Source organism: Eurypyga helias, unplaced genomic scaffold, assembly GCF_000690775.1.
Source record: "Eurypyga helias isolate BGI_N326 unplaced genomic scaffold, ASM69077v1 scaffold2760, whole genome shotgun sequence".
In the NCBI taxonomy this organism is placed as follows: domain Eukaryota; kingdom Metazoa; phylum Chordata; class Aves; order Eurypygiformes; family Eurypygidae; genus Eurypyga; species Eurypyga helias.
This window is the reverse complement of record NW_010223694.1, coordinates 17,117-45,051: the sequence shown is the minus strand read 5'-3', so window position 1 is coordinate 45,051 and position 27,935 is coordinate 17,117. Positions and strand designations below refer to the sequence as shown.

At 37.1% G+C, this 27,935-nt stretch overlaps 1 protein-coding gene across 1 annotated transcript in view; it reads left to right on the top strand.

Annotated features, from left to right (window-relative positions):
* Positions 1-27,027, top strand: part of ENPP3 (ectonucleotide pyrophosphatase/phosphodiesterase 3) — a 39,848-nt gene extending 12,821 nt beyond the window's left edge. The window contains 19 exon segments of the mRNA XM_010148549.1: positions 2,593-2,672; positions 3,227-3,346; positions 4,552-4,661; positions 6,022-6,087; positions 6,956-7,028; positions 8,031-8,139; positions 8,303-8,437; positions 9,803-9,825; positions 12,717-12,844; positions 14,685-14,751; positions 16,345-16,432; positions 17,188-17,357; positions 17,468-17,519; positions 18,254-18,408; positions 21,060-21,195; positions 21,690-21,767; positions 23,193-23,325; positions 25,025-25,181; positions 26,739-27,027. Coding sequence (XP_010146851.1) covers positions 2,593-2,672; positions 3,227-3,346; positions 4,552-4,661; positions 6,022-6,087; positions 6,956-7,028; positions 8,031-8,139; positions 8,303-8,437; positions 9,803-9,825; positions 12,717-12,844; positions 14,685-14,751; positions 16,345-16,432; positions 17,188-17,357; positions 17,468-17,519; positions 18,254-18,408; positions 21,060-21,195; positions 21,690-21,767; positions 23,193-23,325; positions 25,025-25,181; positions 26,739-26,912 — 2,054 coding nt within the window. The 3' untranslated portion in view covers positions 26,913-27,027.
* Positions 27,028-27,935: the final 908 nt, after the last annotated feature.

Below are 27,935 nucleotides of genomic sequence, written 5' to 3'. Positions count from 1 at the left end.
TCACGCATGTGTGTTACTCAGCAATAAGAAAATCACAAATCAGGTCTCCCTTACCAGTTGTATATTTTAATTATTATACATGAACGCTTGTATTTCAGTGCACAACAAACGTGAGGGTTTGTTTTGTTTTTTTTAAACAAGGCCTCTAATTTTTGTCAGCAGCTTTTTATTAAATAAACAGTTTGAAATATACAAATACAGTTTAAGACTGAAAAAAAAGCTCCAGAGAAGGAATACTTGCATTCTCTGTACTCTATTGAAAAATTCTAGCTGATAAGGAGATCATCATTAAAGTATAATATGAAGAAATAATGTATTGTGTTATTGGGAAACTTTCCTCAAAGATGCACTTTTTCAAGTCAGATATTTTAAGCCATTATAGAGAAGCTGCATGTTTAAAAGTGTATCTGTGAATATTATGTTAGACTTAAATGCAATGTAATTTACATATAGGTATAATTTAATAAATTTCTATGATTGCAGTAAGGTTCAAGTAACTGTTTTCCAGTATTTCAGGATATTGGGAAAAGGAGTAAGTTGAAGATCTTTAGCCTGGGCTATAAAGGACTCTAAAAAGGGAGACCCATTAGTGCACACTTTGTTAGAGTTTCCTGTATATCTTAGGGCTCAGCTATCAAGATAATTTGTACCTGGACAAAATGTGATCTTAGTTATTAATTTTTTTTTTCTCAGCAATAATAGTCTAAATTGACAGTGTTTGTATCTGTTCTGAATATATTGTATTCTGTTTCTATTGTGGTCATTGGAAAACTTAACACGGATGTTACAAACTACTACATTTTACTGAATAGAAAAACAATCTTATTTGTGGACAATGCGGGTATCCAGAAGCCTGAACTTGAAGCAGTGCACAAACCTGACTTCTTGTGCAAATTATTTTATGCTTTGATGTCATTCTGACATTGGAAGGAACTTGAATCAGTGAAGAAATCATGCATGCGGAAGTTAGTGTTCAGCTCCAGTCTTTTGAAACAGTTGAAAAGGAACTGCCAACTTGACAAAAGGCATGAAAAGCATGCTACGTGCAAGTTTCCAAGAAATCCTTTCAAACAAGAACATATCTAACTCAGCATTACTCATATTTGTGGTCAATTTTAACAATTGCTTATGCACATTTATGCTTATAAGTCTCAGAAATCTACAGGGGAAAGGAAAGGGAAATTCCTTTGCTCACAAAAAAAAAAAAGTAACTCTGATTTGTAGCATAAAATACTTCCTCTCCATTAACTTATGAGTTCTAGTAGAGCTAATCAATATAGTTGTTAAAGAATACGTACACTATGAAGATAGCTCCTTTACTATTCAAGAGAAATTGATTAAAAATTATGCTGAGTTTCTCATGTATTTGTCAATTATTCAACCTTTCTTTAAACACTCTCAAGATTTTTTTTTGGCACCTCACTGGAACAGTTTTGTAAAATAATTTCAGGCTTTCATTGTTTAGTTGAGGGTGTTCAGTTAAATGAGTTTCTGTTGACTGAAACACTGTACATCAAAGAATAAAGTGTGTTTGAGTGTGAATTAATAATCATCTGACTACAGCTTAATACAGAACTGTTTCTCCACATGACTTTAGATTTAAAACTGGCATTAAGGCATCTTCAAGTCTTTACACCTTTGTTTTGTTGGTAAATACTTTGGATACTAGAGTGGATTTAGATATTACAGATGTTCAGGCATGATAAGTGCCTTAGATTGCGGAAAAGTGACACCATGCTGGGAGGCAAAGGTGAGCCACCTGGGGTGGGATTCACTTCCAGAGTACGACACCTACAGTTAGGTATGTTCCAGGAGGTGTCTGCATGTGAGAAGTCCCCATGCTCATTGTAGCCAGTGTGTTTATGGTCAGTACAGTCTGTACAGCTCAGTGCAAAAGCCTAGAGAGCAGGTCAGCTCAACCTACAGACAGAGGGTGCCACAGTACAAATCATTGCTTTAACCTCTGTTTCCAGTATGCTTCAGAGTGCCGTGGTGTGTGCCAGGTGGGCCTTCAGCAGCTGTGTCAGGAAACATAGGTCTTCCGGTGATCTTGCATCAAAACTGCCAACTCTCATGCAGATGTCTTGGATAACTAAAAAGGCATGTCAAATGTCAACAGACTCCAGGGCTTAAGCAACTGAGTCCTGAGATGTTGTGGTCATCAAGGCAGCTCTGCAGAATATCTTGCATAGGCCGACCTGAGGCTTCAGTCTCATCACGTAACCATGTAATGTGTCTAGTGCCGTTCTGGCCTCAGAAGTAACTGAGACACTCCTCTGGGTTGGCAGTCTGGATGTAGGAGCAGCATGTGAAGGCCAGGCAGGATCATTAGAGATGTCTCAAATGGCCCTAGACATCTAGGCTTTAGGCAGCTGAACTGAGTGTCCGGGGTCTGTTGACTGCAGTGGGATGACGGTAGGCCTAGCTCACAAGGAGACAACAGAATATATGCGTCCCTGTTTGGAGTCACATTTTCCCTCTAATACCACAGCAACTGACTCCGGTTATTTTTTCTTTGTTTTTAAGAGTGTTAAGTTTTCAATTTAAAAAAAAAAAAGAGCAAATTTATATTAATTCCATGATCTGTTGCAGAAACATGTGGCACACATTCAAAATACATGAGAGCTGTTTACCCCACAAAAACCTTTCCAAACCACTACACTATTGTCACAGTAAGTGAGAATTTGTTATTTTATCTTTTCATTATCTGGATGACATAGAAAGGAATTTGTGGTGCCAATCTATTTATTGGGTATGGGAATTCAGGCTATACGTGTAAAAGAGAGAGAGAGAGAGAAATGCTGAGATAGGTCATGCCTGCATGTACTATGTGTCTATATATGTATGCTATCTGATTCTGGTCTGTGAACCGGTTATTCCTGATCTTTGTCAGTCTCGTCAGATGCAGGTGAGTATGGGTAATGACACAGCCATTTGATGAGAGTGTGTTAGGATGAATTCGGCAGCTGATATACAGCTACATGACATACATAGTACTTAATCTGTAGCACATCAGGTTTTAATTGGACTGGGGGGAAAGCATGGGGACAATCATGCTGAATTCCTTTGCAGGATGGATGATCTGTGTGAGTTGGGAAATCATGTTCTGTTTCTGCAATAAAACAGTCCTAAAAATAATTGCAACACTGCAGCAATGTGCATATCATCATAGTTTAGGCTCCATTTGATTTCAAGATTCATTGCGTTTTTTATTTTCATTTTGCAGGGATTGTATCCAGAATCTCATGGTATTATTGATAACAGCATGTATGATGTAGAACTGAACGAACATTTCTCGCTTTCGGGGACGGAAAAATTCAAGCCCTCATGGTGGAAGGGGCAGCCAGTAGGTTTATTTCTCATCATGGTATTCTTTTATGTCTAGAGTGGCTCATGTGCCATATTAAATGAAAAGAAGAATAAATGCAAAGCTGTGTAATGTATTTGCAGTATGTGCTAAATATACTGTAGGCTTCATATTGTGGTCTGCCTACAAAACAGTTTTCTTTTTATGAAAGTAAAAGAACTCTTAAAATGTTAATTCTGGGAGTTCAAAATTTTACTTAATGTGGCCGTTAGTAGAAAAGACTTAAATATTTTGGTTCATATTGGAATGGAAATCTTGCCACAGGAAGCCACAGTAAATTTTTTATATGGTTTCATTGTGGGTTTTTGACAAACAAAACATTGTCTTTTGACAACAAGCCACAAAATGAAATCTGAAAATCTACTGCTATTTACAAATATACTTACAAAGTCCAGTCATATAAAAGCAAGGAAGAGAATTAATTTCCAGCAAAATGAACACTTCTATAGAACATGGCACATTTAATAAAAAATCCCACCCTGATTGTACCTGTGGTTATGAGTAATATTATTCACTTACTAGAATAATTATCAAGCTGTAATGATGGGACAAAAATATTAAAAATATACGTAGTATATAGTATATCTACTTTATATATATATTTGTATGTGTGCATGTATATATAGGTATATGTCTGTCTAGTCATATTTATAGTATACTCAAGTACCCAGGTTTGGGTGCTATTTTTTCATGAAGGATTTCATCAGGTTTGGAACAGAAGCACAGCTGCACTCTTTAAGATGAATAGAAATATGCTTTCTTATAATACAGTCGTGTAACTAAAATCCATAGAATAGAATAGAATAATTTCAGTTGGAAGGGACTGACAACAATTGCCTGACCAATTAAGGGTTGAACAAAAGTTAAAACATTTTATTAAGGGCATTGTCCAAATGCTTCTTGAACACTAACAGGCATTTCTTCTATGCTAAGAATACCCAAGAAATGGCAACATCCTGGCTCCCATGCTACTAATTTTTCTTTGGAATATGTATGTAAAAAACAAACTTCCAATCAGACATGTGTTCATCAGGCCCCTGTGTGGTGTGTGAAAGAAGAAAGAGAAATGCATACTTGCAGCCCATATTTCTGATTCAACTATGTGTTTTTACTTTGGTGATCTGAGGTCCTCCAGTGATGTAAAAGCCATAAAATCTTTTTTTTTTTTTTAATCTTACCCGTAGGTCTGGCTGACAACAGTGTACCAAAATTTGAAAGCAGGCACCTTCTTTTGGCCAGGCTCTGATGTTGAGATTAATGGAACATACCCCACCTTGTATGAAGTATACAACAAGTAAGATTTTATAGGGCGTGTAGCAAATTCCTGTACATTACCCCAAAATCCAAATTGCCATATGACAGTTGAAGGAAATGCAATACAAGATTTTTAAACTACAAGATTTTTAAACAACAGTCTGATAGATAACTGCTGTGTCACATGATCCTGGTTTTGCCATGGAACTGCCAATAATACTTTAAATTTTCAAAAATATTTAGAGGACTCACAATGAGACTGTCAAAGGGTTCTGTGTGTTCTCCAATCCTAGACGGTTCTGAGTTTCAGCCAACTGCAAACCGCTGATCTTGTACTAGGAAAGCATCCTATAGCTGATTAGTGGCCACTGCTAAGCTATGCCAATGATACCATATTTCCAGAGATAAAACTTACACATACTAGACAGCCCTTTAAAAATACTTGTACTGGAGAATAAGCTTTCTGTTAACCTTTCCCTAAGATAACAAACACAAACTTGGATGCCATTACAAGAATGGCTATAGAAGGTAGAAACTAATTGAAGAGAGGGTGCTGGATAGGGAAGCTACAGAAGGAAGAAGGATTCCAGAACAATTCCCTCCGGTCTTGCTTGCATTTGTGATAATGTGCTGAATCATAGTTCTGTATGTTTGTGTATTTAATTCACAGGTTACACATGTGAAAATGTAGCAATTACCTTCATAGTGGTTTGTTTTTTTTTCCTTGTGGAAGGCATTGATATTTGTAAATGATTTCTAAATTTTCATGATGATTTCACTAACTCTCCCATGATTCTTCACATTTACAGAAATAATCTAAAGCAAGTGTATAACTGTTAAGTCTCTACAGATACCTAAGGTTTTGCGGTGACATGTAGGATTGGTACTCAGAAAAGATCTGAGTACTGTTGGTAACTAACATAAAGCTTGTGCATGACTTTGGGGGAAAGCAAAGCTATTAATGGGTGAATTTCTTCATAAGAGACAAAGCATGACCTCACAAAGATTTTACTGGGGACTTTACTTGATTTTAAAATATGAAGCCCAAGGTTTATACATGCTGGAAAGAATAAAAATTATTCTGGCTTCAGGCTTATGTCCTGAACTTGAAATCGCATTTTTGCATGTATTTAATCATAAATATATGAGTACTCTCACCAACACGTTTGTGTCTGCAAAGTCAGGATGTCTCTAATTTACCATTAAAAGTGAGTTACATTCAATCAGAAATTAGAAAAATAAAACTGATTGTTGATACCATGTCAAGATGCATTATTCTTTAAATCCAAATCAGTGACTTTACTGTGTTACTACAGGGTGGGAACTTTCTCTGTATCTTAGAATTAGAAGAGCTTATCAGAAAAGGCTTGTTAACTTTTTTTTTTTTTCCCCCCCTCCAGTTCAGTTACATTTGAACAAAGAATTTCAGGTATATTGAAATGGCTCGATTATGCCAAATCTGAGAGGTAATGCTTACTAATATCTAGCTGGTTTGTGGGACTATAGCTTAGACAGGTCTTAATGCTTAGCAATTGAAATTTCTAATGGTGTTTGTGAAACATGGAATCTTCCTCACCATCTCAAATGATAATTTACTGAACTTAGACCTGTTCTGTAAGTACAGCTACTAATTTTCAGGATAAGGTCGTAGCTAGATACAAAAGATGAAAAAGTGCACATATGTCTGAATGGAATGTGTTGTTGCATCTTTTTTCTTGGGGCATGGCCTAGAGAAATCATGGAACATTCAGTTTCTACTCTAAGTGTATGGATAAAAGATTTCGTATGAATGATATAGCACAAGAAAGGTTAAAGATCTTAAAGTAATTTTAGACAGTAACTCAAGATGAAAAGTAGATGTCTGTACTGATTGTGCTGCTCAATCTGTGACATGTAAACAAGTGAAATCTTTTATATGACAATTTGTTAACAAATTCCTAATGTATTTGCAGTTAGGAGATGCTGTCTAGAGCCTCACTGCTCAGTCAGGAAGAAATCCTTTAGGGCATATTGCCACTTACATCTCATAAAGGAACAGTTTGATCTGCTGCCTGACATCTTCCAAATTTTTCAGAGTGATTTCTGGATACTGATTAAAGACACTGGATACTGTGTCTGAAACTGAAATTTCAAATCGTCTATGTGGATTAATTAAAAAACTCAGAGGAAGTTTAATGACTATATTTGCTGTATGGGTTTATACTGAAGTATAAAGAAGTTATTTATAGTTTCATTTTGAGTTTAGTTTAATATTTTTTTAAAATAAAAGTGTTCTTTTGAAATGCTCTCTTCAAATTCTCATAATAATTAATTCTTATTTATTTCTAACTCAAGGCCTGATTTCTATACTTTATACATTGAAGAACCCGATTCTTCTGGACATTCATTTGGACCAGTTAGTGGTGGTGTAAGTACTTTTTGTGGTTCTTTCAGACTAAATCACACTAAGATTGGTGCTGTACTATGAAAAAAACTTGGGAAGTTAGTAGATAAAAAATTACTGTGACTGTTTTATGAGGTTTTATTGAGAACTCTTGCTTGCGGTTGAGCCCCTTGTTATGACTCCAACAGTGTGTGAATGAAAAGAGCTGTAAACCAAACAGATTGGCAGAAAATAAATTCAGATCATACTATTAGCAATAATATTAATAGTTGTATTTATTCTGACCTTTAATTTTATTGGCAAGTGATACTTGGAAGCATGTGGCCTGGCAAATTCTCAGAACTGTCTTTCATTTATTCTTAACACTGTACTTCTATGTTTGTTAATTTGTTACGGAAAAACATTACATTTCCACTTGCATGCAGGCAAAAAGTTCAGTCTTTAAGGAGCTTATCAGCTCTTTCTTGGTATGGTCTTGTTTAATATATTTGAAAATGTTCTGCAAAAGGCCTCATTGTAGAGGACAAGGACAGAAAACCTGATTTTTGTAGGGTAGTTTTAGGCTCCGTAATTGGAAAGGGAACTCCATTTGTCTTAGCATGAGTGGCTTAAAAACCAAACACAGTATGTTTAATTGTATATGTGTACATTGTTCATGCACGCAAGACATTCAAGAGAGTGCAGTAGAGTTAGGGGGACAAGAAGAATGCAAGTGCTTAGATGTGGGGTCCTCAGATTCTGGCGGGTGATGTCCTTACTGCAGGACTTACAGGAATACTGTATGTCAGCTATGCCAGCTGGGGAAGAGCCATTCTCTGTGAATGGCTGCAGGGTGGTTTGTGCTGGATTGTTCTCACATGACTTCAGTGATGGTCAGTGGTTGTCTGTAGGAAGTTTAAAGGGACTGTGTGTATGATAGAAAGGCACCATGCCTTCTTAGATACTACGCTGGTGTTACAGATAATAAATATGTGCAAATATTTTTGAATTTTAGAAAAATTCTAATGAAGCTGGCTTTTCTCTCAGGTAATCAAAGCCTTACAGCTAGCAGATCAAGCACTGGGGATGCTAATGGATGGACTTAAACAAAGAAACCTGCACAAATGTGTAAACCTTATTGTTTTAGCTGATCATGGTAATGTATATAGTTCTTTTTTCAATCTAAACATTACTGAGTCATTGTTTTCTTCCTCTGTGTAATATGTGTGCTTACTAGTTTTAATCTATTTTATAATTCACTTGATCTTCCTTGCTGTATATTGTATAAAAAAAATAACTGTTTCTATATTGTCCTTTAGGGATGGAGATGACCTACTGCAAACAGTTAGAATATATGACTGATTACTTCAACCCACTTGATTTCTACATATATGCTGGGCCTGCAGCTCGCATTCGAGCAAGTAACGTTCCACAGGACTATTTTACTTGTAAGTGTGGACCAATCCTGGGATTGCATAATTAGTACGACATGAAATAAATAAATAGGGAAAATGGATAATCAGTAGGAATCAGCAGAGTGAACAACTTCCTGTTTCACTTACCTGGCTTAAACATCCATGGAACTGTGGGGGTTTTTGTCACAAGAAAGACCCCTTTAGATTAAATTGAAGGTTAGAAAAGCTTGTTGCAGACTCTCATTTGCATTTTCTTGGCATTTGGAAAGATGAAGTAAAGATAGTTTTGTTGTTTTGAACTGGAACTTCAGGTCTTTCCTAAGTGCATTGCTCTTGATAGATTTCTTGTGGGACATTGGCAGAGTAAGTCTTTTTGAAGCAGTGACTATTCCTAACTGTGTGTACAAAGTTACAGAATCTGAATCTTAGCACACTGGGGTCTAAGCCTTGGTTGAGTCCTTTATCTAGTATCACAAAAGAACAAAAAATTGAAAATATGTGACCTGACTGACTCAAAATAGATATTGTGCTACCAGACTGAAAAAAATAATTTCCCTCAAATCCCAAAACTTTCTGTATTAGGGAAAAGTATGGAGAGAGGTAAAATCATGGAAGTGCTGTTTAGTGAGTATATAGAATTCATAAAGTATTCTAAAAGGCATAGTTCTTGCAGATCTCAAATAAAAAGTGGGATCCCATTGCACTTTTTATTTATCTTTTCCAATTGTGTTTATATTTGTAGGCACATTATTTACAGAATATAAAACAGAATTTCCTTGGTTTAAGTAGAGGACAGGAACAAGTCTAAGACAGGATCAGAGTAATCAGCAGAGGAGGGAATAATGATGTTTTGTATGTGTCTTGATCTCAGTGCAATTGTTGACTCATTTCATGTAATGGTCTTACTTTTTCTGAAGGAATTTTCCTGCTGTAAAGTGCTCAGATTTGATTTTTAGAAATCTAATGTCAAAAGGTTAAAGTCACTCTTTGAAAATGTTGAAGGTGAAAGTACTAAGACAGACCGGATTTTGCTCTGTGGCTGCTGCTGGATGTGGAATACAAGACAAGTGCTCTGGGTGCAGTTTAATGTAAAAAAGGTTATACTTCAAACAGAGGTTTGGTGGGAGAAGAAAATTTGGTTCTGGTGATATGTTTAGGTGTAGGGAGTCATTGCTGTGGCAGTTTTCTGCAGTCTGTCTTGATGTACCCAAAGTAATAGGTACTTCCACAGGCTACCACACTTATAGACCGTTACCCTTGGAAATGTAACATTGCTACCTGTGGAAGGTTATGGTTAACATAATCTTCATGGGCTAATAAAGAAAAAACATGTTGAAATTTTTCTCATGAGGCTTTGGACCTTCAGCTGTTTGAATGTATGTTAATTCATCTTTTCTTTTTTAGCAGGAATTGTTAAAAACCTCACAGTGAGTAAATATTTTCATGATTTTTCATCATACATCCTCTTAATAGGAACCTGATCAAAAAGCACAGTTTGTGAAAAACTGAGACTACAGTTCCAGTTTAAATAGTGTACTGAATCCAGCGTACCATAGGACACAGTTCTGGAAGCTGTTCAAAGATGGTGCACAATGGTGGTTTGCCATGGGGGATCTCTGTTCAGAGCAATGGAGTGTTCTGCACTTCACTTTGAAGAAGAAATGGCTGACCATGTGAAGGAAGTAGGGTATATCTTCATTACAGAACAGCACACAAAGCAGAGATGCTTTAGAGAGTAGACATCCATTAGCTCTGGACAAGTGCTGCACTCAGGTTAGCTTAAAGCAAATCTTCCGCACAACAGATAATGACATTGTAGAGCACATTGCCACAGGGTGTTGCAGAGGCTGGAAATATTAATAGGAAGGGGGTATTTTAGACAAATTAATGGAGGACAGGCCTGTAAGGGCTATTAAACATGATTCACAAGCAATGTCTGACTTAAGAAATCCCTGAAGCCTAGACGAATCTGAGCAGGTACAAGGAAAGGTTCACTCAATACTTGACTGTTTCTTACACACTTTCTCTAAGTATCTGATTCTGAAAATTCTGGAGATCTGATTGCAAACAGAATGCTAGACAGGATGGACCTTTGGTATGAGGCCATGTGGCTCTTCTAGGATCTGTTACAACGTACCACTTAAAGCAGTGCTTTTAGGTGTGCTGCACTACCACTTGGCCCCAAACTGATGGTTGTGCTTGGGTCTCTGCCATACCATATGGAGGCAGCACTTCAGGGCAGGTCCAAGCTTTTCCGTGTCTCCCATGCAGATCACTACACCTTGTGGGTACGCTCTGTGACAGCTGAGCTCTGAAGGGTGCAAACAAAGGAGTGCGGAACAGAGTGCAAAACAAATGAAAAACAAGCCTATTTCTTTTATTGAAAGGTGATAAAATGTGACAGTGCATGTTTTTCCTTATAGTTTTTTAGATAGATAATTTGCTGCTTTTTTTTTTAATGTTCAAGATACACATTAATGGATGTGGGATAAATGTTGTGGACAAACTAAAATGCTTGTAGGAGGGTTGTCTTTTTGTATTTCTTTGGATTTATGTGTTACAGTTAAATATTTAAACTGCTTGCTCTGTATGTATTCTAATTTTCCCTTCTTTCCTTCATTGCCAGTTTTCTTGCTATTTTGTGACTAGTCCTAGTCCAAGCTGTAGACAGATGTTCTGATACTTTTAGAGCACATGCTCTCAGCTTGGAAAATTTCTGGGTTGTTTCAACTGGGTACACTTCTGATAAATCACCACTAGAGGTCTTCCTGTAACCTGTTGAACAGCTCAGTTGTGCAATACAACGTGAAGCTTTTGCCTGCCACTGAAGTCCTAAGGGCAGTGAACATGCTTGTTTAATTTTTTCTTGATTCTGAATACCTAAGAACACGTCGTTTATTCCCAGCATCCAAAGCAAATGTGGGAGTAGGACATCAATGATTGGGAATAGCAGAAGGAGCTTTTCCAGTGCTACATCCCCCTACCCCATTGTATGATGTGGAGCTTGTCAGATTGAAGAGCATTACTGTGAGTGGAATAGCACAGTTTGCATGTTCTCAGTCCCACCTGAAGCTGCAACTGCTGATATTTACAGTGTTGTGGCATTTCTGCATTACAGGAATAGCCTGTAATCAGAATACTTCCTCTTTTGTTTTCTATTCATAGTTAGAATTCGTGTATTTTGTCCCTTCCAAGTTCTTAGAATGAGGGTTTGGGCAGAGAAGGGAGTTGTGTGTTGTATATTAATTGCTAATCAACAGACATAAAGTCATATTACATGTTGATTTCCTCTATTTTTCACTTTAATTAGGTTAGCCTTTGTAGAATGACCTCACCTCCTGGGCTTGCAAACCCACTGAATCCTTGTTTTTTGTGTTTCGGGATTCCACTGTGCTCCTTTGGTGACCATCCAAGCACACTTACTCTCATTTCACACGTTCGTGTCATTCTATGCAGAGTATACAATTCGAGTACTTAGAGGTGAAGATGCCCAGTCAGACTACAAGCATGCTACAGTCTGTACTGCCTCTAGTACAAAGGTCCCTTTGTCTGGCCCACCCAGCTTCCTAGCAGCTCCTCCTTCAGCATTTTAGCTGTTCTGTGTTGTCCCAGTGCTTGGTTCCCGATCAGGAACAGCACTTCTGAAACACTGCCACGATGCTTGCAGCCAGCTGGAATGACTCCTGATGGCCATATATAGTTAAATCTTTGCAGCATGTCATATGGTTGTTATTAGGCTCTCAAAGCCAAACTCATGCATGGCATGCCTGCTAACACCACGGTTATATTAACAAATTAAATGTGGATGTAAAAGCTAACAGCTTTTACAGCTTGGCTAACAGCTGAGCACTGGACATTTACATGGCATGAGAATACATGTTCAGGCTTGCAACTAAAACCCCAGACTGTGCTACCTTATGTATACTTGTTTTTCTTTGTTATTGACTGAATCATAAAGTAATAGGAGATGGCAGAAATAGACTGCCAAGGAACTTTCTCTTGTAGACTGTAATCTTACATACTAGATGTCAGTGACATTAGTATGGGAGTATGGACTAAACATTACTACTAAATGTCTTTCAGCCTTAGGAGTACTTTTACCACATTATTTGTGAAATTGCCACACATAACACAGCAGCATATTTTCAAACAGTTCCAGAAAAAACCCCACTTTTTGGGCCAAAAATGAGATCTGCGGGTTATCAGAGCAGCTGTCTGTGAACAATGTGCCTTGGGGTTACATTCTTGTCACTAAGAGGTTTGTGTTTATTTTTGACACTGAGTAAAATCCATGACTGGGCTCTTTCCTCTTGCACAGTGCAAAAGATCCCCTCAGCACTTCAAGCCTTACCTTACACCTGACTTGCCAAAACGGTTCCACTATGCTAACAACATTCGTATTGATAAAGTTCATCTTTTGGTGGATCGACAGTGGCTGGCTGTGAGGTAACATAATTTGTATGACTGTTTTCATCTTACTTTTTTCATCCCATTCTCATCCTTTTAATTTCCTTCACAGGCTTCTAATTTCCTGTTCTGCTTTAGACTTTTTACGTTTCCATGTTTGTTACATTTAAAATCTTAGTATATGTAAAAAGGAAACACAACTTATACATAAAGCCAAGAATGTATTATTAGTACAATTCAAATCTTAATAGTCTAATAAAAGACTTGTCATTACTCCAGATCAAATTTTTACAGAAATCAAGGAAGAAAAAAGAAAATAAATTAATACTACTACACAGAAAATGTCTCAAAACCAATGCAGTTAAAGTTGTTATACAAAGCCTTCCTAGTATCTGGCCCTTTTCCTGGCGTTAGTCATCCCTCCACTGCCCTTCCGGGTCCTAGGGTTGATGGGTTCAGACTGGTGCACGTGTAGATACGGCCAGTAATTGGCATTATGAGTCCTTCGTCAGGAGGAATATGGTGTCGATGTTTCCTCTTCCTCACCCTGTGATCCGAACAGGGTCCTTCTTGTATGTGTGTTAGCACTACAGCTTGCTCATTCTTCAATGGCCTCCAAGTTAACACTACATCTCAGTTCACTAGGTGTGGTGCATTCTACATGTGTTAGGTATTTGGGTTTTATTCTTTTTCTTAACCCTAAGTCTGGTTTTGCTCGGTTCCAGATCTGCATTTCCTTAATTGACCATCGGTGAGTTGTTTCTGGCCTTGGGGTCTCCATTCTACACTGAAGAGCTAATTGTTACTGCTATCTGTATAAGAACTATGTCTTGACATGCAAAGATAAGCTGATAAGATGACAAATCAGACATAACCACCTTGTTCTTACACGAAATTGCTGTGAGAGCTAAACAACAAAAAAATAGCTCCGAGCAAGTCAAGAGCAGTACACACAAGCCTTAGTCCTGAAGCTTTGAAAACTCCATACAAAGCCTGTGGTGTTAGTAGCAATATTTTATTTACTGAGCTATAGTGTTGCAGGAGGAGAAGCATGAGCCGACTTGTAATTGCAGCACTATTCAAATAATGGGAAATGCTCCTTCAATATATGACTTGATTGTTTGTTTTGATGCAACCAAATAATTGGCCCGGACATGTAAAAGAAATGCCCACTGAAAAATCTCATATTCACCCTTTTTTAAACTGTACTCAAATATTCTTGTGCCTCTGAAAACAGGATACATGTGTTTGACAACTGCACATTGAATCAGTATGGGATGACTATCTCTTTATCTTTCCATGTATCTCAGCAACGGGTAAATGAAAACAAGTTAGTCATTTTAAGTCAGACTATTCTGACTTGTTATTAATTCTATAACCCACACACACATCCCCATCTCTCCTTCACCCTTTAGAATCCATGATGAAAATGCACTCTCTTGTAAGGAAAAATGCCTTACATTCTTACTTATATTGTTCCACAGAGGCTGACAGCAGATTTCACCCATTATAAGTTTTGTATTAAAATTCAGAAAGCACAGGATATAATTGAGGAATTCTTACTAAGCAGATTACAATTGTTCTGAAACTTGTAGCTACGTGAAGGCCTCAGTTTAAAACCAGCCATTTTTTCAATTTATTTTGAAAACACTGATTCACTGTACACTCAGTAGCTATGTAGAGTAATTTATTTCTGTCCATAGAAATCTCTGTTACAGGAGAAAGAAAGCTTCATAAAAGTGAGCACTGGATGAGCAAAAAGTACTGCAATGCGAGGGTCAGTTCCTAAGACATGATCCAGAGTCCAGTCAGTCAGGATGACTGTTATTAACCGGTTCTGTTTGTGCCATTTTTATTTACACTATGTGTTTCTCCTCAGGGACAAAAGTTACACATATTGTGATAGGGGTAACCATGGCTATAACAACGAATTTAAAAGTATGGAGGTAAGATGATTTCTATTCAAGTCTTACAATGTCTTATATTAAAAAAAATCACAATGTGCTAGGTGAACCACCAGAATACAGAATCCATGATAGTTTTTACAGTGTGTTTTTACTTCTGTGTCACCCAGACATGTAAACTGTGAATGCATACTGAGTCCACATATTCATATTGCCTCACATCGATGTGTACGAGGCCTGCTTCCTTGGGATCCTGTAGTAAAATTTGTCTGGGCTCACCTTAATTCCATGGAAGCAGATAGACTACAGTAAACCAAACATTCCATGGAGTACTGAATTCTTTCCTTCTTTCATTCTTCTACTGAAGCAATGACTGAAAAATCTCCATAGACTCTGGGAGTTCAGTTGAGTGTCTGAAAGCCTGTGTGCTCAAATAAACTGAATCTCACTGTCTCTGCTTATCTTACAAGGCAATTGTTATCATCAGAGCAAAAAAGCCCTCAGTATAACCTGTGTGTTACTATAGACTGTATTGCAGTTTCATCTCATTTTCACTTATGGTTACAGTGGAAATACTTTGAGGTCCTAAGCTTTTGGATTTTATGTACTTTCTATGTTGTGAACCTTTACTTAAGGTCAAGCAGGCTACTACTAGTCCCATATTCTGTGCCTTATAATCAGATTCATCTGGACATTCACAACTGTATTAAATATAATGAGCAGAACGGTGCTGAATGTTTCTATGGAAAGAAAGGGTGAGTTCTGGTTATAACAGAAAACTTAATCATAGATAGTCTCATGCTGGTGGCACAATGACTGAGGAAAAATTTTTTTCTTTGTAAAGGAGCAAAATGTCTTAATGTTGTCTTTTAAAAATAAATTAAAAATTCCTTTTCTATTATGGGAACATATGAATAATATTGTAGAACAGATCATTGTCCTGTTTAGTCACGTTTCCTGTATCTTACGCAGGCAGCTCAGGAGCAGTAGAAACTAATGTGAGACTGTAAGTAGTGTCAGTGTTCTGGTGCAATGCTTGCAGACCCCAGCAAGGGCCACCCAGCACTACACTGGACTGCTGGCGGTGCTGACGCAGGTCTCTGCTGAGCTTGGGCTGGGTTTCTGCAGTTCCCTGCTCCTTGCTTTAGCCATGGCTGTAGGCTCTTCAGTGACCCAAAGACTTGTGAGATTGCAACATGTATTCAAACAAACAAACAAACCCCAACCTTCCCAGTGCTTATATTTCTGGCTCAATATCAACCTTTAGACAGGATCTGTGAGTTCATAAATCTGCATTTTTTTCAAGTGGCATTGTTACTGGCTGTTAGAATGAAAATGTGAAAAGGTGTGACTTTGAAACATAGCAAACAATAATATTCATGTGTGCATCAAAATATTAAAAAACATCCCCCAGATTCATTATATAGTCTAAAGTATCCTGAGAAAGGAATTTATGTTTTGAATTTTTCTTCAAATTATATACAATGGGCAAAATTCACCTTTTTTACCAGAACAATCCTATATTTAACTTTCATGACTGTAAAGATTTTGTTCCAGTGTCTCTGTTTCCTACAACCGAACTGGTTTTGAATTTGTATTCCTTTAGATAACAACTTCTGTTTTATTGCAATCCAGGCTATATTCTTAGCATATGGCCCAAGCTTTAAAGAGAAAACAGAAGTGGATGCTTTTGAAAACATCGAGGTTTACAACCTTATGTGTGGTGAGTAGAAACAGTCCAGTACTTTACAAACCAACAGTGTTTTCAAAGACCCGTTTTGTGAGAGAAGAGTAACTAAAAATTGAGTGAATTAATACAGAAGCTATTTTTTCACACAAAACACTGAAGCCATGCTCTTTTGCCTTCTGTACAGTGCTAAAAGATTAACTGCCAGAATTGTTCTGCTTTGAAGGTTGTTTCTGATTGCAGAAGTATTGCACTAAAGAATCAGAGAGAAGCGATCCTGCCACATGGGCTTGCTGTTGAAACAGTGCCTCTGGAATAATTGTGGGATAAGAACCTTGTAGAGTTACCACTCTTCCTCTTAACTTAAGATAGACTGTTGCAGTCCTGGCGGTGAGCAATTGGGAAGTATTTGGCTCAGAAAATGTGGATTAAGGCATCACAGAAAAATGCAGTAGGCTAGTACGCTGCACAATGTCATGCATTTGCAATCACATTTGTACTCTGCGTTCAACCATCTAATCTTGTGAATGTTACGGCAATGTAGAAGACTGTGCCAGGAGTACCAAAATACATAATTACCAGTGGAAGATAGCAATGAATCTTCATACCTAGGAACTTGCAGGTTGGTAGTAGGAGTTACCATAATAGTTTAGATAACTGAATAAGGTACTTCAATATTTAGAATGAATGCATAGGAAATGCGTAGAATTGGAAAGATTAACTTTTAAAAATACTATTGTAGTCTTGAAATAGTTTTAAAATTTGTGTACAAATTTCAAATGTTTCAACAGATTTGCTGCATATTACACCAGCACCAAACAATGGAACACATGGCAGCTTGAACCACCTCTTAAAAAAACCTTTTTACAATCCTTCACATGCAAAAGAAGACTCATCTCCTTCTTCATGTCCAGTTTCCCATCTGACTCCCATAGATGATCTGGGATGCACATGCGTGCATGTAAGTAGGGGCTTCTGGGATCTTTTAATCATCTTTGTCAAGTGTGTTCTCTTTTCTTTAGTTTTTCTAAACTATGGATTCATTCTCAGTGATTCTTTTCTATTTTACAGATATCAAATGTTTCAGTAATAAATGAGAGGTTAAATCTCACCACAGCAGAAAGTAAGTAGCAAGAAATGAAAAGGACAGCAATATTTTAAAATCTATGCCTGGTTTAGACTTTATATTATTGGTTTCAATAGGAATTTTTGTATTGTTAATTACAATTTCAAATGAAGCAGGAAAGCCATGTCAGAAGCATAATTTTTTTCTTTTTTCTTTGCATTTCTTTAAAAAATTATATTTGATGCTGTTACAGCAGCATTTATGCATAATAACCATATCTGAATCCCTGTTAGAGAAAAACCATGCAGGTTTCAGTGGTATTTGGAGAAAGCCTGAGTATTTCCAGGCTATATGCTGTAACTCTTCTTCCCCACCTTGTAACCATAATTTTCTCTGATCAAAAAATCCCACAGATATTTCTATGTGCTTTTTAAAGGGATTTCTGGAAATTTTAGGATGCATTATAGTGCTTCCTGGCCAAATAAGATGTAAATTTCATTTCATTGGCAAGACAAGTTAAAAATATTTACATTATGAAATGACAAAGAAACAAGAATTTACAGAAGTCAATGTAATATATCAGACTTGCATGTTAAACATAACATGAAAACTATATTCTACTTTTTTTTATTCCACTTGGAAGCTAAGAGCTTAAAGAAACACATACCCATGTTTACTGGTGGCTGTATTTGTATTAATGTTTTAATTTACATTTTTCTCTGCTGTCCTAAACCTTTGCACCATCCAAATGTTATAGAAGAATTAATCAGTACCTATTGTTTGAATTCTAGTAGAGAATGCAAATTCATATCATTTGCCATATGGGAGACCCAGAGTTCTTCAGAAGAAAAATGTCTACTGCCTCCTTTGGCACCATCAGTATGTGAGTGGCTACAGCTACGATATCTTGATGCCATTGTGGACCTCATATACTGTGAATAAGCTTGTAAGTTATCACATATCTGTGCTATTCTTAAGTATGTAATATAATGGATTGAAAATGTGGTTCAGGCATCAGGAATCCTGGTTAAGGACTGGTGGATACCATGTGACTAAGGCCCTGCCTGCAGACATCTGTGGAATTTAAATAGCTTAGCTATGTAGAATCACTGAAGTTTACTATAAAAATATATTCAAATGTATAACAATAATCTATCCTGCAGTGGGATGAAAATAGCAATGACACTTGTATAAATCACAGGGATTTTTGGAACTAAAGCTCAGTGCACTGGGGATTACGGGAGCTTTGTTTTTTGTGGTTTAGTATTTTTTTTCTTTTTTGCTACCGAAAAAAGATTCCTGGAGGTGGCTGAAGTTGACATGATGGACCACAGCAGATGCTTGAAGTCTGTCATGTAGTGCAAGTGACTCGTGCTTCTCAATATTAAGTACTTGCTTGTCGAAAGACAATAACCTGCATCAGAAAAGGGAATGCATGATTGTGCTAGGCAAAGCCATGTTTTAGTGGTAACTGTTTTCTTCAGTAGACATTATGGTTCTTTGACCTGAAAGGCGTGGAGTCAAAGGACTAAAGCTGTTGAACTGGTGATGAGGCTTTTTTCCTGATTCTGAAGTTTTGAGGTGGTGACTATCACTGTCAAGATCTCATTTCTTAATAAATGACCACTTTCAACAGCTTCTTTGAGAATCGTTCTGTTCCTATTCATAGGTGATCCCTTTTAAAATAGCTTATTCCTCTGTTTTGAGGCAAAGAAATGAAGAGAGGTTGTAGCAGAGTGAGTTTATTAGTTTACAGAGCACTAGCAATATCGCTTGCAGTCTGGGGTTGCATTAACTGTCGATCTTATTGTACTAACAGATGACACAGACATAGCTGTTCTCATCTCAACAGCTTTTGATATTGTTTACTTGCTGACTTGTAGATCCTTGAAAAAACAAGCTGAAATGTTCTTGAGTGGTTGCTTTCTCAGTATTTTGAGTTCATAGGTTCATAGTGAATTCTCATTTCCTCAGCTAGAGAATTTTCTCCTGTGATGTCAAATGGAAATAGCCATGAGCAGCCTTCATTCCCTATATGTATGGGAGTGTTTGTGAAAATAGAGGTTATGTGACGTATTACATATGTGATGGACAGGCAGCTCCAAACCACTGTCCTCCTCCCTTGGCACTTGGATTAGAGCTCACAGCTCATAATAGTTAGCGTCAAGAAATGTGAAATAGTGAGAAGAGAGTTGAGTGGTGTCCTTATCGCGTCAAGTTGGAGAAAATGTGAATGCTATTAATAACCCAGATTTGTGATACAGGTGAAAAGTAGATTCCCTGCTATATTTGGGTAACATTAGGCATGACACTGTATTTAGTGAGAAGAATTAATTTCTCTGCAGGACAGCCCTTGGCATGCTTGCTGAGTTATTTTGATTCAGGTTTCCCTTCAGCGTCCATACAGAAGCTGAAACCATTGTTGAATGTCACAGCTCAGTTACTAAGTTTAAAATATTGCTTTCTTCAGTGACCCTGATCCATTAACACTGCCCTATTGATTTGGACACTAGAAAGGACAAATTACTCAAATGAATTGGATGTCACTTTTGTATTGGGATTTACATCTGCTTGACAATGACAGCTGATCAGCTCAGGTGGCAAAGCAAGTCTTTTATATTTCATTCCCTGAGGTATATATATTTTTCATTAATGTACAACCTGACCATAATAGAGGCATCTACAGGAATTCTCATGAAAGTTAAGTAAAGAAATTGAATCAAAGCATACAAAGATGCATAAGAAGAACATTCCAGTTCTTTATTTCTGCTTGGTTTTAACCTACCAAAATAAATAACATACTGAAGATCAATTTATAGGTTTAACTACTGTTTATAAATGTATAAAGTTAATAAATATGTTCCATTCTTACCAAAATGAAAATAAATTACATGTAAATGTGTAAGAAAAAGAAAATACAATTAAACACAGGAAAGCATAATCTGATGTTTTAGTTAATGCTATCATAAAATTATGATAAATGTTATAGGAATGGTTATTAAAAAAAAAAATTGGTTATAGAACATATATATATATATACATACACACACACTTGTCAGAATCACTTTTGACCAGACCTTAGCTAGTGTACATGTTAAGGTGTCTCAGCTCAAGTTAGTGAATCTAGCCAGTAAAATGTTCTGAATTTATTATGAATTTATTTAGCTGTAACGCGTCAGCAACACAGGCTTTTATTATGGAGATAGCATCCACAGCTGGAAGATGAGGTGATCTTACGAGTGTCGTCTTTATACACTAGGTGCATTCCAGGAGGATGTGACATCAAGTTTGTGTTTCCAGAAATATGTAAAAGTGACGAATGAGCCAAACTTGTCAACTCTTCTTGCCTAAGGCATAACCTTATTTTGCTACTACAGTTTTACATGCTGCATAAGGATTTCCCTGAATTAACTAAAAACAGAAGTAGAGGAAAAACAGTAGGCAGAAAACATCAGGGTCCATTACTTGCATTGACCTGATTCACTATGAAAATAAGAGAAGATTCAATGAAGTCCATTCTAGAAAGTTAAAACCATACAAAGCATTGGATTAGCCACAGCCGTGGGTGTAATACTTCTTTTTTTTTTTTCCCCACAGGAAAACACATCTCCTCTTCCTCCCACTGTTTCAGACTGTCTGCGGGCTGATGTTAGAATCCCTGTTGCTCGGAGCCAGAATTGTTCCAACTACCCAGAAGGGCTGACCTTCACCCGCAGTTTCCTCTATCCTCCCAGTGAGCATGGTTCTTTTTATAGCTAGAGCTTAGAAAGTCTTAATCAGCTGGATGTGGGTTTATGTTTAAACATATACCCAAACACCAAAACAAACTTCGTCGGATCAGCATGTTGGGCAGAAAAAGGTTTCCAGCATTTGTAGACTGACCAAAAGCAGGACTTGTATGTAAATATTTTCAGTTTAGAACATTTAAGTTTTTCTTTAAGAAATGGAACAGCTTGACTGTGATGAAAACTGGTTGGAAAGGTGTAAAGGGTTGGAGTGAAGGGCTGTCTCTCATCCTCCATATGTATTAATTTCCTATTATCAAATTTGATAATTACTTGATTGAACAGATCGTACAAATAAATTTGGAGATATGTTTGCAGTAGGATTGTATGCTCAAATGTAAAATGTAATCAAATTACATGTACCTGCATTTTATAGTGACATACGAATCAAATTCATCTTTGTATAGTATTTCATTAATTTACACTTTGTTCTTTTATTCAGACTTTAGTTCATCTACTCTTGAACAGTATGATGCCTTACTCACCAGCAATATTGTTCCCATGTATAGAGCTTTCACAGGTAGGTTGCAAAGTTTTGATTAATTTTCATTAATTTTCTGTAATCATGGTTCTTCATTTTCTAAAGCTATGAAAGGGACTTAAAAACATTAATGTGTGCCCTGCAGTGTATCCAGACCTTGTGCAAATATATATAAAACTTTTTAAAATTAGATGTGGGAAATGTTAAAGTGCACTTATGTAAGTTGTATTTTTTTCTGTATATAGTCCTGTCTGACCTCTCCTTGGGTGTACCTGCTCACTTTTTAATTTTCTCTTCTTCTGCTGTGTGCTGTCCTAACATGAAATGCTCACCATGAAACTCTATGAAAATATCCCCCTGGGGAAATGCTCAAGGTGAATGAGAATGGCGCTTTTTCTTTCTTTTTGCAAGGTCTCAAGACAGGATGATGTTTGTAAAGAATGTTCTGATACGGTGCCTGTTTCCTCAAGCAAAAATTGAGACCAGGCAATATTAATCTTGGAATATTTACTTCAGGCAGATGTTTCTATTGTACAAGTGCAGTGAGCTACGTTACCTCTTTCTGTCCAGCCCGGCTTAATTTTGTCAATAAACGCTGCTAAGGAATTTTCTACAACTGCATATGATCCTGTTCTACTCTTAGGCTTTGGCTCATTTTCTCAGACAGCGGATACAAAGAAGAAATACTTAATGAAAAAGCTGGAGGAAAAACAGCGATGTAACTACCTTTCTAATGCATTCAGACCTCATTTATTCATTCATTCATTTAATATAAGAAAACATATCCAGAAAACCTAAATGGCTTTAATCTTCCAAGTAAATCAAAGACATTATGAAAAATCCAATTTTCCAAGGAAAACTCTGCAAGAGATTTAAACTTACAAGAACTTACTCTAGACCATAAGCAAGATGTAAATTAATAGGGGATGCCCTCAATCCCCCATACCTATCTGGGTTTTTTTGCCATGATAGCTGTAAATATTTGAATCATCTCCCTAGCTTATATCCTACAAATCGTACTTTCTCAAATAACATCTGTGAAATGAGTCAAATTGCCTTGTGATATTTGACACGAGTTCTGTAGAGTTAGACCAACTCTCACGTGGTCAATATTCCTCTCACAAAGCTATTATCACAGTTCCTGCTAATTGGAAGGTGCTAGCAGATGGGCCAGAAATTAATAATCTCTCAGCTCTAGATCTGTAGCTTCAGCTTCAGATCAAATGCTTTACCTCTAGTACTGCAGTGGACCTTGCTGTACCATGCCGCTTTCAGTGGTGAGTGGGAGTATGTCCCTTCTGAAGAAATCCAAATTTTGTGAAACAAAGGGTTGATTTTACAGGCATTTAGTTCAGAACTTTTTATTACTCTTCTGTAGCAAAAAAGGAAGTATGTTCTTCTTCTTTAGTGGTGAGATAACTTCAAATTTATGTAAAATATGATTATGTTTTCTTTTAATGACAGACATATGGGACTATTTCCATAATGTACTTCTTCCGGAGTATGCTAGAGAAAGGAATGGAGTAAATGTCATCAGTGGACCAGTGTTTGATTACAATTATGATGGCCATTTTGATACTCTTGATGAAATTAAGCAGTAAGTACATGGAAAAAACAGAAGTCAAACTGCAGATTATTTCCCGCTGTATTTCCACACAAACAAATTTCTATACAAAAAGAACAAGAAACAAGTATCACAGAGAAGGGAGTGTTCCCTTTGGAATACTGCATTCACCGTTACTCGCACAACAGCAAATACTCTTGCAAACGGACACAGTATTGTAGAAATTGAAGTTCCAGTAAAGAGAATAAAACTTTGCAGTTACATGTGTATCTATGTACACGCGCAGATAAAGACTCGTAACTTCCCAAGCTTATGTCTAGATTTTTGGGCCTCTGCAACACACATGCTGGGAGAGTATATGACATCTAAATATGCAGAAGATGTGTTTAGACGTAATTTTCTCACTTTCATGCTGTGTTCAGTCACCTGTTTGTTCATACTGATGTGTTTTATCAAAGATCAGATTTCTGTGTTTGCCTTCACTGAATTGTGTAGGTGGGAATGTAACATTCCGGAGTGATACCTTTGCATAGCTATGGCTTACACAAGTCACTTGGAGGTCTGACAAGTTCTAGGTACATTTTCATGAGCTCTGGTAGCATAACAAAATACATTTAAGAAATCATCTGTCTATAGAAGCAGAAATAAGAAAAAAAAGAGAAGACACACAAAAAAATTTTATAGAAGAGGAATATAAAAGATAAAGACCAATTATTTATGTTAGTGAATGAGGATAGAAGGAGGAAAAACCAGAAAAGAACAAACAACTTCAATTGTTCCAAATATAGAGAAAATGCCTTGTGACAGTAAGAACACTTATGTAGTAGAATTGTGCTGGGAAATCTGCACAGCTGAATCTGTCACTGGAGTTGTTTTATTCAAGGCTAGACTTAATACCACATCTGTTAAAAATGGTTTGAGAATGGGAAAATCGGCTCTGCCACGAAGTAGGAGGGTGGAAGGGAGGAGAGACTAGAACTTCCTTCCAAGCAGAATGCTGTAATACCCGGTTGACCACATGTTGTTGTCTACAGTTTGGAATAAGCATGTTTTACTCAGCATGACTAGTCAGTCATACGAAGCAGTATAATGATTTCAGTTACAGTGTTTTGTTGAACGCTGAAGACGTACAGCAAATTTGGGAAGCATACAGCTCCTCGTAAGTTTATATACAAAAGTGACCATGTTCACAGAATAGCCAGAAAAGGAAGGCAAAGACATTTTCAATCAGGTATCCTAAACTGGTTTCTATAGCACAAAGCCAAAAGTCATCATACTGGCTTTTCTAGTTGACAAGGAACCAGAAGCTAATTTTCTCATTGCTCTTCTCCAATTTAGTTTTGTGTGGTTGAAATTCTTAATGTAATGAAGAGCAAATACGATGCTCTATCCTGACTCTTCCAGATGTAGAGATCTCCGGCTTCAGCAAAATAGAATGTTGACCATGTAAGCAGTCCTGTTCATCTCAAGGGGACTGCTTGTAGCAAAATGATTAATCCATGCATGTTTGGCTGTTCTTGAAACAGATAGTGAGCTTGTCTATCCCATCAGGTATTTACTTCAATTATAAAACAAATAAAAGTCATATAGCAGTGAAAGATCTATGATGAGATAAGTTTTATGAATTACTAATGGCATCAGTGGTTTTATTACTTGATATCTAGATAAATCCCCTAATTAATGTGTTGGGTTTTGTTTGGTTTTTTATTGTTTTGGTTTGGTTTTTTTGTAGACATGTAAACAATACAGAAATCCCTGTCCCAACCCATTACTTTGTGGTTCTGACTAGCTGCAAGGACAAGTCCTATACGCCATTCAACTGTTCAGGCTCCTTGGATGCTTTGTCTTTTATCATTCCTCACCGACCTGACAACACTGAAAGCTGTGCTGTAAGTATGGTTCTATGCTCTTGTGTGCCAATGATCTTTGTGAACTGATTCCCAGTGGGATTCAGTCATCTGGAGAATTTTTAGAAGTCTAAGTGTTTAATTAATTCATTCCCCTTGAGTTGAGAGGGAGTGTGGTGCTAAAGCAATGACTAGGAAAGCAAAAAGCTCAAGAAGAGGTAGCTGGAAACTAATGAGCTGACAGGAAGCAAGGAAAATGAAGAAAAGAGGGTTTGATAAGAAGGCTTGGAAATGCTGTCACCTGAGAAGGGCTGAGAACAGCAGCACAGATAACAGGGTGATGAGAGATCTTTATGGAAGGCTGCAGGCTAAAGTTTCTGCAGAGGTATCAAAGGACTTTGAATGTTACTCCCTTCAGTGTAGCTAGAAGAATTCCTTCTATCTTTTGTTCCACGTATGTCAGAAATTAGACAGTAAGTATTTAGATGGATGGTTCTGCAGTTGAAATTTAGACATGAATTAAATAAAATCTATGCTTACCACTGACAATGTAAATAATATGTTTAGTAGCAAACAAAATACATTATCCAAGTGTAATATGTATTGTCGAGCCAGCTGAGTGTCTGTTCCATAAACTGCGGGATGCGGAAAGTACCTTAGCTCAGTGTGTGTGTGTGTGTTACAGAGTTTCTCCCACACACATGTAACTGCACAGACTTGAACTGGCCCTCAAAGCAATACAATTTTGTTTATTCAGTGTATTTATTACTTTGAACTCATAACTCCAAGCAGGTGCAAGCTTGCGCTGTTTAGAAACAGCTTGAGTGTCTCCTCATTTCTGCTGTGGATCATCTACAGCTGCCCAGTGATCTCTGTGGGAGTTGAGAGTTGGCAAAATATAAAAAATATATAATTTGAATGGATTAGCCTTTATATTTTAAAATTAACATCTGTTATTTCTAAAGTTTATCGACAAACACCAAATATCATTGCACTTTATAGTAATTGTATCTTGCAGTGATGTGGATTCAGTGAACCATTTGTGTCAGAAGCAGATACTGGTAACAGAAAAGCAAATTACCATCTGTTCACAAAAAACTTTGTAGTAAAAGAGTTGAACAATAGCATTTTTGATTGGTTAGTGCTCACGTTTTCATTGTTTTCCTTGCCTATCTAGCAATTATTGCTGTCCAACCGTCAAGACGGAGCTGCCGTAAGGACTTTGTTCAGGTTGTCAGGTGCCCGTTTGGCAAGCCTGAGCACTGCAGCTAGTTTCTACTGTAACTATCCTTACTTGTGTGTTTAAAACATGACTCAGCTGTACTTTGTAGTCAGAAGTCACACTTGCCATTTCAGCATGATTTTGCTTCTCTGTTACTTTGGAGCTGGGGAGAGGGGACATCCACTTGATTGCTTTTAAATGAGATCCCTAAATGCAAGGCTGTAAAGATGCCTGGGAAAACCTGAATGAAGTTTTACTACTGGAGGCCTTTAGTGTCAAACCAGTTCAAACACTGATTATTCTCTAACACCACCACCACCACCAAACAACAGAGTGCCTTTTATGTGTTTGAACATTGTTCTTACTTGTTTTGGCAGGAAAACAAGACACTTTCCGAATGGGTTGAAGAAAGAGTTCAGGCTCATTCTGCACGTGTTCGGGATGTGGAGCTGCTAACTGGGCTTGACTTTTACCAGGAAAGAAAAGAACCCATCTCTGAGATCTTACAACTAAAAACATTTTTGCCAGTATTTGAGGCTGAAATTAACTGAGTATCTATTAAAAAAGTGTCAGTGCTTGGAAGAAAGCAAATTCAAGCGATTTACCTTTTTTCCTTGCCAAAGTATGTAGGAAACACGACTACAGCTCTTCTATAGGAAAACACACTTAGAGGAGCTAATTTATTTTTTCAAATTCATGTTCTTTGGTCAAGTGTTTTGTGCCAACTGAATAAAAAATACCTAAAGTAAATTAAATCATCGTTGCTGAGCCAGGCTTTCAAAATAGAGCATATTTTATTAGTAGTGGTCTGAAAAAAACCTGCAAAAGGAACACTGTGCTGTGCACAAAGTATTGCTGAGGGCAGGTAAGTGGGACAAGGCAGTGGAAATTCCCAGAACCTGCTATTACAGAAATGCCATGTGTTAACTGAGTGTTGAGCTGATTTTCTCCCCAAAAATGCTGCTAACTGCAGGTATGAATAACAGCAGACAATTGACCATTTGTCTGATTTACAGGGACAGTGGGGGAGTTTTAAAGAAACATGTCAAAGAGTGTTTCAATCTGTGACTGACTATGGACTGAAGGAGATATGTCTGTTTAAAAAAGGAAGCTTTAAAAGTCTGTTAAAAACAAGCAAACAAACAAACCACAATAACAAAAGCAACAAAAATCCTAACCCAACGGAAAAAAGCCAAAACCACCACAGGCCAATTTTTTCCCCCACATCTTAGACGATCAGTGTAAGCACATACACTCCTAATGTAGCAATATTTATGACATCAAGGTGTGGGACCAAACTGAATGTTAAGATCTGTATCTTGGGTTAAACCATTACACTGTCTTCTTGAATGTGGAATTGTATTTCACCTTGCAACACTGTGGGATCTAAGCCTGTCCATTAAACTGGAGACTTCTACTACACTGCCTTAATTAAGAAATAACTGATTTTTCACTGCATAGCAAAACATACCCTAACTTAATCAATGAATCTACATAACACATAACAAACTAGGAATGTAAATTAACTAGTCCAGAATCATAACATTAATTTCAGAGATATGAAACAAGCAGTT